Consider the following 16,674-nt stretch of genomic DNA (forward strand, 5'->3'; position numbering starts at 1 on the left):
ATATATCGAGGTTCTGGAAGAGGGTTTCCTTGTCGAAATATAGTTTGAGGAAGCTTTCATTTTTTAACTAACATTGTGTTCTTTACTAATATAAAAAACCTGCATGCATTTCACAGAGAGTAGGAGAAACAGGGCTTGCAGGCAAGTCAATTTTTGCCTCAGGGTATCTGAGCGTGTTTATCTGACAATGTGTCTAGTCCTGAAGGGATGTGCCTCTCTACAAAAAGACCTTCCAACTGCCATTATTGTTCATTGGGCTATTTCTAAATGGCTACCTTTTTAATTATTATGGCCACTGTGGTTGTTGATGCATTTTTTCAAATGCATAAACCACATTCAAAATGTTTACGACAACATCTGGATACACAGTTTAACATTACTGTCAAGGTCATGCTGTGAAATGATCTGTGGTACATTCCTGATTAGGACAGATACTCTTTAAAACAGGACACACACACAGCTCTTCATCACATGAGAAGCATTTGCATAAATCTACACTTAGTTTAACAAACTTGAGTGACTTTTATAGACCAAAACAAGGAAAAACAATTCAAGGTCACTCATGACGAGCATCCGGAGGCTCAGTCTGATAAAAAGAAGACGCATGTCGCACCTCCTTGTGTTAAAAGCAGGAAAGAAAACAGATAGACAGATGGCCTGAAGCCAGGTAAACTGCAGACAAATAAACAGCCTGTGATTGTCAGTCGTCTCGGCTCTCCATGGAGAGGAGCTGGTGTTTATTACTCTCCTTCCAAGGTCATCTGTTGGTGGATGTTGTTATAAATTATACAACACAAGATGAGGATAAACTGCAGGTTGTGGTGGGATTATAGCTGACTTCTGTTACTGTTACAAGTCTAGAATTGTGTGCCTCTGACATTTTTGAAATATTTGATCATTCATCCATCATTTTGTGACAGCACTAGCCAAAGCCATAGCATAAACACATGTGTATCTCAGTATTGTAATGTGGTGCTGCTGACAAAAACATAATAGTCAACAGTAACTGAAGCAGGCCGATGTTTAACCTGACAGACTTCCAGTCTTTTACTCTGATATTTTTGATAGGCAGTGTAAAATCAATATTTTTGTTACGTAACCCATTAAACTGCTCCAAAGTTTCCCAATCACACATATTTTGGAAATGAAGCAGCATTGCCTGGAAACTAAACCAAAGCAATGAACAGGAAGCATGGTTCTGAAAAAAAAAAAATCTTTCCGCTTCCTTCTCTGGTTGCATTCCTGTTCAAATCTTTCTCTCTCCTCCTCTTAATCTCTCTGTTCCCATGTCACTTTTTGTCCTTGCTGTATCTGTCTCTGTGTTTTCAGCGTGTGCTTTTTAACACTTACACTAAGACATGCACTTCAGACATGTTGTTATAGTGCTGCTAAAGTGCTGCTAAACTCACATCAAATGAGATGAGTATGTTCACCAGAAAAAAAGGAAAAATGTAGTTGTGCCTTTAAAAACGCACCATTATTGTATTGACCTTGTGTCTGTTTCGGATTCCTCGCTTCATTTTCTCCTCTGAGCTCTTTTCCCCAGACAGCACTTAATCTGTGTGTGTGTGTGTGTGTGTGTGTGTGTGTGTGTGTGTGTGTGTGTGTGTGTGTGTGTGTGTGTGTGTGTGTGTGTGTGTGTGGGTGTGTGTGTGTGTGTGTGTGTGTGTGTGTGTGTGTGTGTGTGTGTGTGTGTGTGTGTGTGTGTGTGTGAGACAGAGAGATACATATTATTTATTTTAATACAGGAAGCATGATGCATGTTTGGAACAAGGTACTCTATTCATACCATAATGACATTACTACATGTGAAGTGGGATTTTCCTAATTAGGAAAAATACACAGGCTGTACACATTCATACTTTTGTGGTTTGAGTTTACGTAGAGAGTAAAGAACCACTGAAAATCCACAAAAGCCTACTTTCTGTTCAAAGCTAAAATCTTGGACAGTGTCACTCTTGTTTTTTTTTCTCCCAGCCAGACGCCATATACACGCCTCCACTAGTAGTCACCCCACTTCTGACTGGACAGACTAGACTACTCTGCTGCCTCTATCTTTAGCCTGTTTTCATGCAAATATAACGCTAAACTCGTTAAAAACTCAACTACCCTTGACTGTAACACTAAGTGTGCTACACATTCGGGTGAACATGTAGCAATGGATTTTATGAAGCTGTTTGGCACCGTTATCGCCGTTTTTTTATACCCTGGATCCTCGTCCAAAATAAATGGTAAGAATTCACTTCGGAGCAAAGACACAACACTTTTAAACTTTGTTGAAAGTGTATTACGGTATATTTTATTTTCAAGTTAAGACTTCGTCATCTTGTTTTTGTATAGATAACGTGTTTTTTTGGTCTTTGAAGTTTGCATGCAGTGCTGAACGACGCTTTGCATTTTTGAGAGGAATCCAACATTATACTTTCTTATTCTTTAAAAAGTAGTTTAGAGTAACGAGGTTGATACCAGAACCATCGTAAAGGAGCCTAAAGCAGTATACATGATGTGAGTTATAATGATAAACAGACTGCAGTCACACAGCAGCACGTGATGTTGTGGAAAATGAACATCAGCAGGGTGTTTGGGATTCAGATCACAGATGTCGCAGTTTTTGTACTTTAAATGTTAAGACTACTTTACAAATGATTATGCTACTGACTATGATATTAACAGCCACACAGATGTCCCTTCTAACTACAACATTAGACATCTGACGCCAAAATATATTCAGAGCACTGTTTTTCAATGTTTTAAGGTTGACATAAAAATGATAAAAGTCTGAGATATTTGTCATTATTGTATTGGTTGTTTATGTTTGCCCTCTCTGAAAAAGTAACATTAGAAGCAATTCTCATCATCGTCAACTCATGTTTTTCAACTGAAAACTACATATATGTGATATGACATCAGTGCCTTAAGACATTCAGACAACAAACTTCAGTTCTGAGTTCCCCCTCAGCAAACCACTGCATTTGACGTGGTCAGAATCTAAGTATATTACAACATGTCAGAGTTTACCAGTACTACATCCAAACTGTTTTAAATGGCACAAAACCAATAACGAAGAAAACAACACATATTTTTCCAGCCCTTAAAAATATAGGTTTTACACTGTAATTGCACTACCATGTTTACTCTACCCACGCTGCAGAAAAGTGTGGGAACACTTTGGCAAACATCTCTGGTTCCTTATCTGTTTTGTTGTAGGTTGTTGATTATCTTCCTGCCACGTAAGGGCCACAGGAAGTCCTCAGAAAACAAAAAAATCCTTTACTAATCATCTTGTCATGTTCCCTATTTTGACTGTGGTGTTCAGGCCAGAGGATCTGTCGGCGCGGGACAGAGCGCCCATGCTACAAGGTGTCCTACATCCAGGAGAGCAGGCGGAGGCTGACCTTTGAGGATGCCAGGCAGGCCTGCAGGTCGGATGGAGGAGACTTGCTCAGCATTGAAACAGAAAGCGAGCAGCGCCTAATGGAGAGGTTCATACAGCAGCTGCAGGCTGGAGATGGAGACTTCTGGATTGGCCTCCGCCGCAGCCCACAGCGATACAGGCCCGGGAGCACAAGCCCAGGGTGCCCCTCGCAGTACTATTGGCTGGATGGAAGCAAGGCCAAGTTCAGGTCTTTTGCTTTCTTTTTTAAAACCCTCTCACTATTTATGTATGAATGTTTTGGGTGCATCAGTGGAAATTGTATGAGGGATCTTCAGGGACACAGAACACTAGAAAATATCGGCCAAAAAAAGGCTGCAGTTCAGTTCTGATTTAAAAGGTTATTGGATAAAGTCATGCGTGTGGGAGTGATGGAATGTCTGCAGTCCTTTGAAAGAATTTTGGAATTACATATTCAGAGTCAAAACTCTGTATGCTATAATGCGAGTTCTGCAATTTAATAGTGGTACATGTCTGATCCTTTGCATCCTTTTTTCTATAGGAACTGGCATTGGGATGAGCCATCGTGTGGTGTTGAAATGTGTGTGGTTCTGTACTACCAGCCCTCTGCACCGCCCGACGAAGAAGGACATTTCCTTTTCCAGTGGAACGATGACAACTGCAACTCCAAGAACAACTACGTCTGCAAATACCCAGAAGGTGAGCCAGGAGATCACTGACACTGCTGTTGTACTTCACTGCTCTAAAATGAACAATAACATAAAGCACACTTTGTATTGTTTTGTTCTTATGTCCAAAATAATATGAGTTGTATCTGTCAAAACCCAATACTTAAATATTGCCACCAATGTTTATGGCTACATACATTAAACCTGCAATGTGCAATTTGGTTGTTAATTGCCTGAATACAATTAATTATCTTCAAAACTAAATATATGCCTGTGTTAGGGTATACTGTATGTCTAATTATTTATTTTTAAATCAACCTATTGTTTTAAATACCTATTAAGAGATACAAAAAATATGAAACAACCCTTTACTGAATGTGTGTTCATAATTTGTATACAACCATAGACATATGTTTAACTTTATACAGTTAACTTCTCTGAATATCGTTTGAGGCTCAACTATAATTTTGTTTAATTAATTTTCACTCCTTTTTTCTAATGGTTTATCCTGTTCTTTATCTTGTATCTATTTCTGTCTGATGTGAAATGTTTCTTGAATGTGAGCTTTATATATTGAATCTTTTTATGCAGAAAAAGTACAAGTGTTTACCGAGGAAGGGGACAAAGCACATGCAGGTACAACATGCACTTGACTATCCAACACACACTCTCCTTGTATGCATGATGTTGCTGTTGCTAAAGTAAACAAGGGACTTATGATGTGTTTATAGTTAGATTAAGAAAAGACTAAACCATCACATCACTATTTTTTTGTCACTTAAATGCAAACCTCCCTCTTGTGTAAATGAAGAGAGGTCTTCATTTACACAAGAGGGAAGTTTGCAGTGGTTGAAATGTATGTGAGGTTTGGGTTGTTTACCCTATAATCTGCAGGTCACTTCAATCAGCAAAGTACATGTATGATGTATTCAGTTTTGTAGCATGTATATCTTTACGTTTCCATTGAAGAAAGATGTTAATCAGGAAAAAAGTGAATTATCAGTGTAAGTATTCACCTACATTCTGAGAAAACATCAAACTACCAACAATATCTACTTCAAACTACTACTTTAGACTAATGTGCAAAAGGATGCATGTGATCAAATGAACTACTAACAAGGACATTTAAATGGGAACATTCTAACAATTAGGTACAATACATAGAATTTGTTATACATTAGGCTTTTAACATCTACGCTCTTACTGACTCCTGCTTTGATTATTTCTTTTGGTAGAAATCAAGAGTATACATTTGCAAAAAAATATAAACTGATGATGGTCATTTTTTTTCTGATTGTTCTAGTTCCATCTCTGAGTCCAAACGTTTCCTCAACTACAGAAAGAGATGAGAAGATAAAAATAGGACTACCAGAGTCATCAGGTAAGAAACAAATCTAAAACATAGATTAAATTATATTTTATTGTTGATCCTTTCACGAGAGTGGAAGCCCTTTATGTTTTTAGGGGAAGACATGCCCTCTGACATGCCCTAACTATTGAAGGATACAAGTCTTTGTTCTAAAGCCATCCTAAAAAAAAGTTGTGCTCTACTAAGAAGTATTCCTCTTTCCTTTGCAGTGTCTTTCTCAGAGAACACCCTGTATGTCTCCTACATCCTGTATGCAACTATTCCTGCTCTGCTGCTGCTGCTGTTTGCAGCTGCTGGGTTCTTCTGCTACAGAAAGCATGCCAAGAGGTAAAAGTAGAAAAGTAAAAGCTGTTCTACAAAAAAGAACAATACCATGTACTTATCTGTTGTACTTCAAATATGAAACGAGATGTTTCCAGATCAGAGATTACAATGACATATTAAGAAGCTTTTTAAAAAGGCTAAATGGCCTTTGTTCTGCATGAATTAAGTCATTAATATAGTTGTGTGATATGCATTATTGATTATTTAATAGGTCACATCAGTACAGCTCTTCAACCTCTTCAATGTAAGCAAAATTGTTTTCAGGTTATATACAGTATAACTTATAAAGTACACTTATGGTGCCTTTGGTCTGAGAAAAGTATGCTTTTGAAAACGTATAGCATAATGTGTTTGCTCCCTTTGAGTGGCCTGTACAGTAGGAATGTCTAGGATGAGCAGCACAATGCATTGATCCTATTTTAATGTATTTATTTGTTATATTCAGGAGGAACACAAAAACCGATGGCTACCCCAGCCGATCCAAACCGTGGAAGACAACAACAGCTTCTCCTTATGCCGTACAAGGACCCTACGCCTTCAGTGACATTACCAAACTGCCCCACACTGCTCTGGACAGCAGCATGCCGGCAGACATCATGAAAAAGTATCCTTGTGCTCCTTCCCAGGAATCCCAGTGTGACGATTATGAGAATGTGTCATGCGTGGTAAAGGAGAGTGGCTTTGTGAACAATGACATCTATGAGACCTGCAGAGGTCAGAGCCGGCATGCTGGTTGGGTTGAAAATGAGATTTACGGATAAAAAAATGTGGTCTATGTTAGTGTCCATCAACCTTATACCAACTATCTACCCAGCTAGACACAGGAACACCCTGCTCTCCATCCCTTCATTCCTGTACTATACACCACATGCTGGTGTGGTGCAGGATAACTAAACACGTGGCTGTGTTGGCCTGAACTTATGTTCCAAAAACTTTTCACCAGTGTGTATGTATCTCCAGTTTTTGCATTCTGAAGCAGCCAGCATTAAAATCTGCAAGTCAGATAAATTCTTGAAGCGGGGCATCCCAAAGATTTGCCAATTGTAAGGCTAATTGTGAAGATGTGAATATGAGCATGGCATAAGGTTACATTAAATGCTAGTCTATTCCCAATACGTTTTATTATTAAACTAGACAAAGCTTCAGCAGAAATGTTAGCAGCCCTGTGACACTGTCCTTGTTCACTGTCACGTGCTAACAAAGGCTATTGATCAAATGCTGATGTTTCATAGGTGCACTGCAGAGAACACCTGAGGCTCATGGGCATGTCAGATTAGTCTTTCAGATAATTGGTAACAAACTAAAGGAATTCTTAGATTAAATGTTTGTGTATTCAATTTAATAGATGTTGAGACACTTTTCTTAGAAAAACACAAATATCACCCTCATGATGGCGCTATAACATTAACATACATAATCTGGACAAATTCTCCAACAAAAGATGTCAGCAGCACGAAGGCTTTGGCTTCAAAGAGGCATTAATGAACTAAAATAAGCCATACTGATTCAGGTCAGGTTTGCTGAGCAGTAGTGCTGATATATTTGGCATGGATTTTTTTACTAACTCTAGGAATAAGTGCAAGTTTTGAGGACTCACGCAAGGTTACGCATCTCTAAACAATCCAAAATTAAACTACTACCTTTTTCCACTGACGTCAGATATTATGAAACACAAGGACAAAAAGATCCTTTTGTTTTACTATATGGCCGTGGAGTTGTTCTATTTATGGGCTGTTCTGACCCTTTCTCTATAACTGAAGAGTGGTGTCAGCTCAGTGTAAGGCTTCCTGTTTGGACTCTGATGACCGGGAACAGGACAACGCATGTGGAAACACTGATGACTGAACTTTGTTGATCCCAGTCAACCTCAAAGCTGCGGGCTTTTCTCGACTCCACCTGACCGTGTGGGAAACTAAACCATCATCTGCGTATTTCATGTATTCATTAATCAGTGTTGTGTAAAAGCATATGCCTTTCTTTTATCTGCAAATAATCATGGACATACATCTGAACACAAATGCCTGTGTTCTTTGTGAGTGGGCTGCGAGGTATGTTTTTTGGAAAGATAAAGAAAGCCCAGTAAGGAGAGGCTGACTGTGTTCTTGGAGAATCTTAGACAGGAAATGCCAAAAGCACATCTGGAACTCTTACATTCAGGAAGTGTATGCGTGACAGCAGAGGCCTTTGGAGCGCTGCTCTGCCTGCCCGCTTAGTAATCCTCTGCTCTGTGTTGGTCTGTCACTGCATGAGCTGAAGCAAACCACTGCAGGGTGTGAATGCGTGCTTCATTTCTAACATGACATGATCTTCGGGTGTCAAATAAAAGTTTGGTTGCAATGTGTTGTGGTTTCATTACTTTTTTAATTATTATATGAATATGTTCAAATGTGTTTGTACCTTTATATATGTGTTGGGGAGTGTCTGTGTCATGTTAGATGTGTGTGAATATAAATGTAAAGCAGAAATACCACCTCTGAACAGTATTAGTAGCCTTGCTGCAATTTGCTATTTTTGCCAACAGATGGCGCTGTTATACACGTAGCTGACCAAATTGTGTTTGTAGCTGATGAAATGTCTAGTATCACATAAGCTCCTGCCATGTTTCATTATACAATGTTTTATATTATAGTAAAGAGATTCGTAATAGCAATTTCAATTTATCTGGATTATATGACTAGATTTAGAAATCATGTGAAATGTACTTTTTTCTATCTTATATTAATTCCATGCATATTATGTTAGGCTATTTTCTTCATTGATTCTTTTAGATGCCTTACTATTAACAAGTAAAGGTGCCGTTTCAGGGGGATTTAGAATTCATTCTATTACGATTTAATAATAAAATCATGTTTTCTTTGAGTCTCTGCCGACTCAAAGCCTAACATACACCTGCAGCACGAAACTTAAAAGTGACCTAAGGCTAAGCGTGCAATCAAGCAGGGCAGGCAAGCAAACAGATTTCAGAATAGCAATTTTACCGGTTGACGTAAGAGGTGGGTCTGGTTGTCTTGGCAACCAATTGGCACTGAAGTGTGGAGCACCCGGTGGCCCCGCCCCCTGTACAAATACCCCTATGCCTCTGACGTCAATACACGTCAACCAGAGAACATGATGCCTCTTTGCAAGTCAACTCGTGTGCTCTGTGGCTGATAGAGGCACCTCGAGCTGAAATATTATAGCTCTATTGTATTGGAGAACATGGCGTGACAGCCCCCGGGTTCAGCAAATGGACTGCTTCGTATCGCTGCACTGACGGGAGAGTATAGTTGGCGATCAAGCTGGCAGGGCAACACAGAAATCAACTTTGTCTATTTTTAATGGACACGTTTCGAACAGCGGTGGTGGCGGCGGGCGGTTTGTTTTCCTTTCGTCTTTATCTGTAGCTGTGAGCCCCCAGTGTGTCCCCTGCTCGTCTGGCTGCCTCCTACTCACAAACAGTCCCATCCAGAACAGCATGGTCATGGCTGACACTGTCCAAAAACCGCTGACCCGGGGTCCGGTCCGAGTGGGCTTTTACGACATCGAGCGCACTTTAGGAAAGGGCAATTTCGCTGTCGTGAAGCTGGCTCGACACCGCATAACCAAGACAGAGGTGAGTGTGTCTGTAAACTAGTTAGCCCGAAAGCTAACTTAGGCTACTGTTCGAATGAGTTGCATAACTTTTTATGTACTAATTGACACTCCAGATATTCATAGCAGATACCGACATGCTGTCCACATCAGGCACTAATATAAACTTGGATCAGGTAACTACCGGTTACTTGGCGGGTTAGGGCCAGCAACAGCTGGTGTGTTTTAATACCTGCAGGTACAGGAGCAACGACTCCCTGCACGGTCACCACATCACTGCCAGTAAGAGGTCTGACCACCAGTGCTGCTGGGAAACACAAACTGTAAACATGCGTGCTGTCTTTGCTCCACCACACCAGCATCATGCACCTGCACTCCTGTTGGTAATGACCCAGACAGTGCCACCGTGTACCATCTCAACAGTCTAGCAGCTGTAAACATGGCTGTATCTGGGGCATGCAGCATGGGTCGGTGGTCCCATTATCTAATCCAAATAACGATGTGATTTAGTGGTTTCTTGGGCCCCATCATTGCCAAGAGCTTTGTGAGGAGCAGGATATGTCAGCCAGAGCTCTGTAATTGGAAAGCAAAGTGTTTTGCACGCATGCATGCAGACAGAGACCAACTGACACTGCGTGTGGACTGGACATGATGCAGAATGTTCAGGGTTTGGATTTGTCAGACTAGTTTTATTTCAGCTTCATAGTACAGAGAGGTATTTCTTCACCAGTACCAATGAGTACCATGACTCTCTCTCTCTCTCTCTCTCTCTCTCTCTCTCTCTCTCTCTCTCTCTCTCTCTCTCTCTCTCTCTCTCTCTCGCTCTCTCCTCTCTCTCTCTCTCTCTCTCTCTCTCTCTCTCTCTCTCTCTCTCTCTCTCTCTCTCTCTCTCTCTGTCTGTGTGTGTATCTCAAATATCATTACTAACGCCAGTGAAGTGGCACAGTGTAAGTCTAGCCAGGTAATCTGCAACCATGTAACACTAACAGCTATTTGAATGCAGGTTTTAATTTCAGCCAAACACTACACCAGTTGATTTCACTAAGTGGCTGCACCTCTCCCTCAGCAGGTGTTGTATTGCATTAAAACGTGCATGTTGTCTCTGCTTTGGTAGAGGTAATTCTGCGCTGGTCACTACAGAGAGCCTTTGCAGCTGTTTGACCCGGTCAGGCCCATGGCCAGACTGTATGTTAGAGTGACCAAGGTCAGCTGGAGAGGCAGGTCATCAACTTTATGTGATGCCATCTGCCTTGGGAATTTGCCAGGGCAAAAGAGATGTTAGCCTAGGTGGTGTGTGTAAAGAAAACAAGAGTTGAACGACTCATGAAACAAGTCTCTGTGTGCATATTCCTAGAAAGGTGTGTGTGTGTGTGTGTTACCTACTTCTTCTACTCATGGCCCCTGCTATTATACCGATCCATTGATTTCATTATTTACATACCGCAGCTCTTGGGTTCACATAGTGCTGGCCCATTCCCATGTGGTCCTGCCTGTCAGGTCAGTGGGACGGACATTTATTAAATGTATCCATCTCTGAGCACAGCGTTGCCCTGCATTTTTGCTCTCATTACTAAATGTATGAGATAAATTCCTCTGTAGCTCATTGTCCTTAAATGACCTCGTGCCAGCAGAGTACGCAATACGGTGTTTGTATGTGTGTGTCTGTGTTTGGGTTAGTATTGTTGACAATGTAATCAGTTGCTTGTCTCAGATCTGTTCATGTTAGTACCCTGTAATCCTTGTACTAGGTTAGCGATTTAAATGTTATGTCCTTGAGGTCTCCACTTGCTGCTGGAGTGCCATTAAATTATTTAAGAATTTCCTCATAGGATTTGATGCCAAATTTCATACCGGTCTGTACCGTGGGTAAGGAGATTATAATGAAGGGTGTTTAACATATCGAAACACCCATTACTTCAAATCTGTAAGTGCTAACTTCATAATGTTTAACAGGATTTAACATGGCGCAAGTAGGGTGGTGTCTCCACCTCAAGATTAAATCCAAATATAAGACAGTGTTTAGACTATTTGAATAATACAGTTGCATCGACAAAGCCAAAAATACAATGATATCTAGCATCGAAAAGTTTGAAATTAAGGTCACTAGTTTTCACTGGAAAATCTTGTGGCACGAACAGGTTTTTAGGTTCTGTGCCATTTTGGCATTGGATAAACCTTCAAAATACTGGATCTATTGCTCAGAACCGCCTTTCTAGATCTTTGATTAGTGTAGTTTCTTAATTGTTATATTTTTGGGTAGGGAACACTTTCATATCTTCCATAAAACCCAAGTTGACATATTTAAATAGGTTGCTTTTTCCAACCAATGGTCCTACATTCAAAGATACTTTTGATACCTTTGTAGGCAACAACCAAATCAGTCTGTAGGATAAAGTATATCTTTGCTATCATAAAAGACAAATAAAACTATCAATCATAAATATAGTTTCAGATTCTTTTTATGTAGGTCAAATGATCGATATAACGATTGTTCCTGCTCAGTAAGAGTTTTGTTTAACTACATCTAGCTGTGTGGTGCGATAGCTGAGAGGGGAACTGGGGTCTCCTGTTGTTTACTCCTGCAGCTCACAGACGCTTGGAAACACTTCAGATCACACTGATGAAATGTTGTTTATGAGACAGTCTGAAGGAGAGATGTTAATATTGCCTTGTTACCCACCGGACATCATTAATCGTGTGTGTGTGTGTGTGTGTGTGTGTGTGTGTGTGTGTGTGTGTGTGTGTGTGTGTGTGTGGTGTGTGTGTGTGTGTGTGTGTGTGTGTGTGTGTGTGTGTGTGTGTGTGTGTGTGTGTGTGTGTGTGTGTGTGTGTGTGTGTGTGTGTGTGTGTGTGTGTGTGTGTGTGTGTGTGTGTGTGTGTGTGTGTGTGTGTGTGTGTGTCGTGTGGTGTGTGTGTGTGTGTGTGTGTGTGTGTGTGAGTGTGTGTGTGTGTGTGTGTGTGTGTGTGTGTGTGTGTGTGTGTGTGTGTGTGGTGTGTGTGTGTTGTGTGTGTGGTGTGTGTGTGTGTGTGTGTGTGTGTGTGTGTGTGTGTGTGTGTGTGTGTGTGTGTGTGTGTGTGTGTGTTGAAAAGTTTATTAACAGCTTGTATATTGGGTACAGTACAGTACAGCTCAAAACATACAATTGTTAAGGGGATGCAGACCAGAGAAAGACTTTCGTCTTGTTTACATCAGGGTCCCCCATTTCCAATTCATCATGTCATTTAAGACATATAAGACATATTTGACATACAGATGGCTTATTTACAATTTACATACAGGTGGTTTTTTTACATACAGATTGCTTGTTTACAATTTTCATTTTAGATTTCGTTCTAATACATCCTAACCGGACATTTAAGACATACCAAGTCTACAGATATACAGTTAGTAACAGAGTCTAAAATGCGAGTATATACATAGATGGGGGGGGGGAAGCTGTCCATTGAACGACAGGTTGAGATTTGTACCATTACCGGGGCCAGTTTTGCAATGCTCTCCCCCGAAGGTGCTCTTTAAGAGAGGTTTTGAAGGTAAGTATAGTTTTACTTTCCTTTACAGTTGTGGGAAGAGCGTTCCACCTTGATGTGGCATAATTGCGAAACGTGTATTCCCCCTTTTTTGTGCCAAATCTGGGTTTCACATGATTTGTGGAGCTCCCTCTGGTGTTATGATCATGGTATTCCTTGACCTTTGGGAAGAATTTTGACATGTACATGGGTACCATAGAGGTGTAGTGGATCTTGTAGACCAGGCCCATTGCAAGTCTGTACTCTGTCGTCTACTCTAAGCCATCCTAGGTTGTCAAAGTGGGCAGAGGTGAGGTGGGTTCTAGATGAAAGGTCAAGCAGTAGTCTGACCAGTTTATTTTGCGATGTTTGAAGTTTTATTTTTAGCGCCTTGGAGGTGCTATGGTACCATGACGTGCAAGCATAGTCATAGTACCCTTGAATGAGTGCTCCTGCCAGAGTTTTCAGGGTGTTTTTGTTTACCAGAGAGGAGATCCGGTATAGGAATCTAGTTCTTTGATTGACTTTTTTATTACATTGGATGCCATTTTGTCACAGGAGAGGTTTGCCTCAAGAATAGATCCTAGGTATGTAATTTCCTTCTTACTTGTGACAATAATGTCGCCCACTGCAACTGAGAAGTCGTCGGATTTGCTGAGATTATGTTTCGAACCGAAGAGAATGGACTCTGTTTTACCCAGGTGTAATGATAATTTATTATCGGCGAGCCAGGTGCAGATTCTGCCGAGCTCGGAGCTGAGGGTTTTTTTCAACCTGCAACCTGTTCCTGTCAGAGACCAGCAGGGCTGAGTCGTCCGCGAACAGGAACAAGTTGCAGTCACATGCTGATGACATGTCATTTACATAAATTAGGAACAGTAACGGACCTAATATGCTTCCTTGTGGAACACCACAGCTCACTGGGAGGGGGGGGGGGACAGAGTACCGTTTACCTCCACCATCTGTTCTCTCCCCTCCAGGTAGGATTGCATCCAGCTCACCGATAGTTTATCAAAACCAATTGCTTTTAGCTTGTCAATCAGAATGGGGTGATTGACAGTGTCGAAAGCCTTTTGTAGGTCCAGCATCACCATGCCGCAGTACTTGCCCTCGTCCACCTCTTGTTTGATGTGGTCGCTCAAATAAAGAAGGCATGTGTCAGTGGAGTGGGATGTTCTAAAGCCAGATTGAAATTCATAGATTAGTTTCTTTTCCGCGAGGTACTTTTCGACCTGTTCATATACTATTTTTTCCATGACTTTCGAGATGGAGTTAAGTATAGAAACAGGGCGGTAGTTGCCTGGGTCCAATTTGCTGCCCTTTTTGTGCAGGGGGGTTACTCTTGCAATTTTGAAGTCTTTGGGTACTTTTCCCTGTTTTATGGAGAGGTTAATTATGTGAGCTATGACTGGTGAGATGGCGGTTGCTGTGTCTCTGAGGAATTTGGAGGGGATATTGTCGTGGCCAGTGGCCTTGTTAGGTTGGAGGGCGCTCAGTTTAATGAGTACCTCTGCTGTTGTTACCCTTGCTAGACTGAAATCATCTTTGCGTACCCCTAGGTTTTTGTAGTAGGTCATGATGTGATCTACTCCAAAAAGCCCTGAGTGGGAGGGTAATTTATTTACAAGAGTTGTGGCTATGTTTGTGAAAAAAATGTTCAAGTACTTGGCCACTTCCAGTTTGTCTGTGATGAGCCTGTTATCTGTCTTTATGTTTAAGTTAGAAAATCTCGTTTTGAGTTTTTTACTGCAGCCAAGCTGGTTATTGAGTAATTTCCAAAGTTCACGGGATTTATTTTTGTTTTCCTCAGTTTTGACATTGATGAAATTCTTTTTGGCAGTTTTGATCATGGAGCTTACGTCATTTCTTAGTCTGTTTCTTTCAATTTTTAGTTCAGTCACGTGGGCCTGGAGTTCACTGCTCGTGCTTTTGGAAAGCATTGACTGACTTTTATGAAACTCAGAGCATTTTTTGTCTCTGGTTTTCATGGCGGTCAGTATGCCGGAGTGCATCCACGGCTCAGCGCGATTTTTTTACCCTGGTTGTTCTTAGGGGGGCCAAATCATTGAGTATTGCAGAGAATTTGTTTTTTAAACCAAGCCATGTTTCTTCAACTTGTGTACCACTGAGCTCATCTGACCAGTCCAGGCTCTCCAGTTCTAGGTTAAAGGCCTCGCTAGAGTAGTTTTTGAGGTCTCTAGATATGACTGTTTTGTGACAGCCGGCCCTTTGTTTTAGCTTTTTGCGGGTACAGAATATCATATAATGATCACTTAAACCGCATGCTATAACCCCTTTACTGGAGATCCTGGACCTGTCAGAGGTCAGAATGAGATCAATGGTAGTTTGTGTTGTTTCACATACCCGGGTGGGTTGGGTGATTAGCTGGCTGAAGCCGTGCAGATCACAAATCCTACTGAAGGACTTGAAGACGGACGTGTCTTTACGTTGCATATCCGTGTTCCAGTCTCCAATAATAATTGTCTCTACATCCCCCACATCAGCCAAACACCCATCTAATGTATCATAAAAGTCACTCTGTTCCGGTGGTCTATAGATTGTCCCGACTATTACAGATTTAGCATTGTCAAAAAGAATTTCAACAGATTCAATATTTTCATGATGCAGGTCAGTACGGTTTTTGAAATTGGTGTCTTTATGTATGTACATGCAGACACCACCTCCATTCACGTTCCTGTCCCTTCTCACTACAAGATAATCTTCAATTTCAATCTCTGAATCTGTAATGGAATTGTCCAATTTGGTCTCAGAAAAGCATAATATGCTTGCCTTACCGTTCATGAATAGCTGCCTGAGTTCAGCCAGTTTGTGTCTCAGGCTGTTAGTGTTCAGATGAAAAATATGTAGTCCATTTTTGTTGCTTAAATGCACAATGTCGTCAGCTTGCAGATATTTGTCTTTGTCCGTTACAGCAACCGGCTTGTCGTGGTGGGGTGGTGGTGGTGGTGGTGGGGGGAGGGAGGCTCCGTTGTAGCTTTAGCCGTTGATATGCTAGCAGGGTGGCTAACAACATGGCGGATATTTGTTCCCTCGGATCTCGGTTCTCTTCCTCTCGTCACTGCCTCATGCGTGTCTGTCTGCCGAGGCGTCCCCGGGGGAATCTCGAAGTCTCCGTTTATTCCTCGGTCTCCACGGTCTCTGTTGTCGTCGCGTAGTTGTTGTTGCAGCGGAAGAGATGCTAGTTGTGATATTTCATCTTGGCACATTTTAAGAGTGTTTATGAAGGTTTCAGCATGGGCTGTATTTAAGTATATATGTTGTGACTCAGAAGCAATTCTCTAGAAAGAACACACTGTCTTTTTGCTTCTTGGATAATATGAAATGACTGTCTGTAATAGTGTTTGTGTGAGTGTTGGTAGTGTTTCTATCTAGAGTGTGTTATTGAGAAACGGACTGATAAAGCTTGTATCGTCGATTCTTGATCATTTTGCAGGTGGCCATCAAGATCATCGACAAGACCCAACTGGATGCTGTCAACCTGGAGAAAATCTACAGGGAAGTTCAGATTATGAAGATGCTGGACCACCCACACATCATCAAGCTGTACCAGGTGAGTCTGAAACATGATTCACAAAATGAATCATCATTTTAGAGATGCAGCTTCCCTCTATCTGCTTTCACTGATTTAGACTTCAGTACCTAATGATTTGAACTCGGCCTGGGTTTAAAAGTTGTTGCTTGCAGTGTTGTAATGATGTCTACAAAAGGTTTATTCTGGGTTTTAATATGTTTTTTTTGGAAATGTATTACAAAATTAAACATCAGTTGGGTCATCTTTTCCCTGGTTAAAGTGGCCACTCAGAAAGCAGCTGAGCTAATAT

At 41.1% G+C, this 16,674-nt stretch overlaps 2 protein-coding genes across 5 annotated transcripts in view; both read left to right on the forward strand.

Annotated features, from left to right (window-relative positions):
- Positions 1-1,991: 1,991 nt before the first annotated feature.
- laynb (layilin b) lies at positions 1,992-8,096 on the forward strand. The gene is made up of 7 exons (XM_034225458.1): positions 1,992-2,231; positions 3,317-3,623; positions 3,936-4,093; positions 4,654-4,698; positions 5,366-5,443; positions 5,641-5,758; positions 6,201-8,096. The coding sequence occupies exons 1-7, from the start codon at positions 2,159-2,161 to the stop codon at positions 6,514-6,516; spliced, it is 1,095 nt and encodes a 364-aa protein (XP_034081349.1). The 5' UTR covers positions 1,992-2,158; the 3' UTR covers positions 6,517-8,096.
- A 749-nt stretch (positions 8,097-8,845) lies between these two features.
- sik2b (salt-inducible kinase 2b) overlaps positions 8,846-16,674 on the forward strand; it is a 49,738-nt gene continuing 41,909 nt past the window's right edge. For all 4 annotated transcript variants that reach the window (XM_034225453.1, XM_034225455.1, XM_034225454.1 and 1 more), the window contains exons 1-2: positions 8,846-9,347; positions 16,287-16,403. In XM_034225453.1, the coding sequence (XP_034081344.1) occupies positions 9,210-9,347; positions 16,287-16,403 (255 nt within the window). In that variant the 5' untranslated portion in view covers positions 8,846-9,209. The remainder of the gene's footprint in view (positions 9,348-16,286; positions 16,404-16,674) is intronic.

The sequence above is a fragment of the Gymnodraco acuticeps genome, unplaced genomic scaffold, assembly GCF_902827175.1.
Source record: "Gymnodraco acuticeps unplaced genomic scaffold, fGymAcu1.1, whole genome shotgun sequence".
In the NCBI taxonomy this organism is placed as follows: domain Eukaryota; kingdom Metazoa; phylum Chordata; class Actinopteri; order Perciformes; family Bathydraconidae; genus Gymnodraco; species Gymnodraco acuticeps.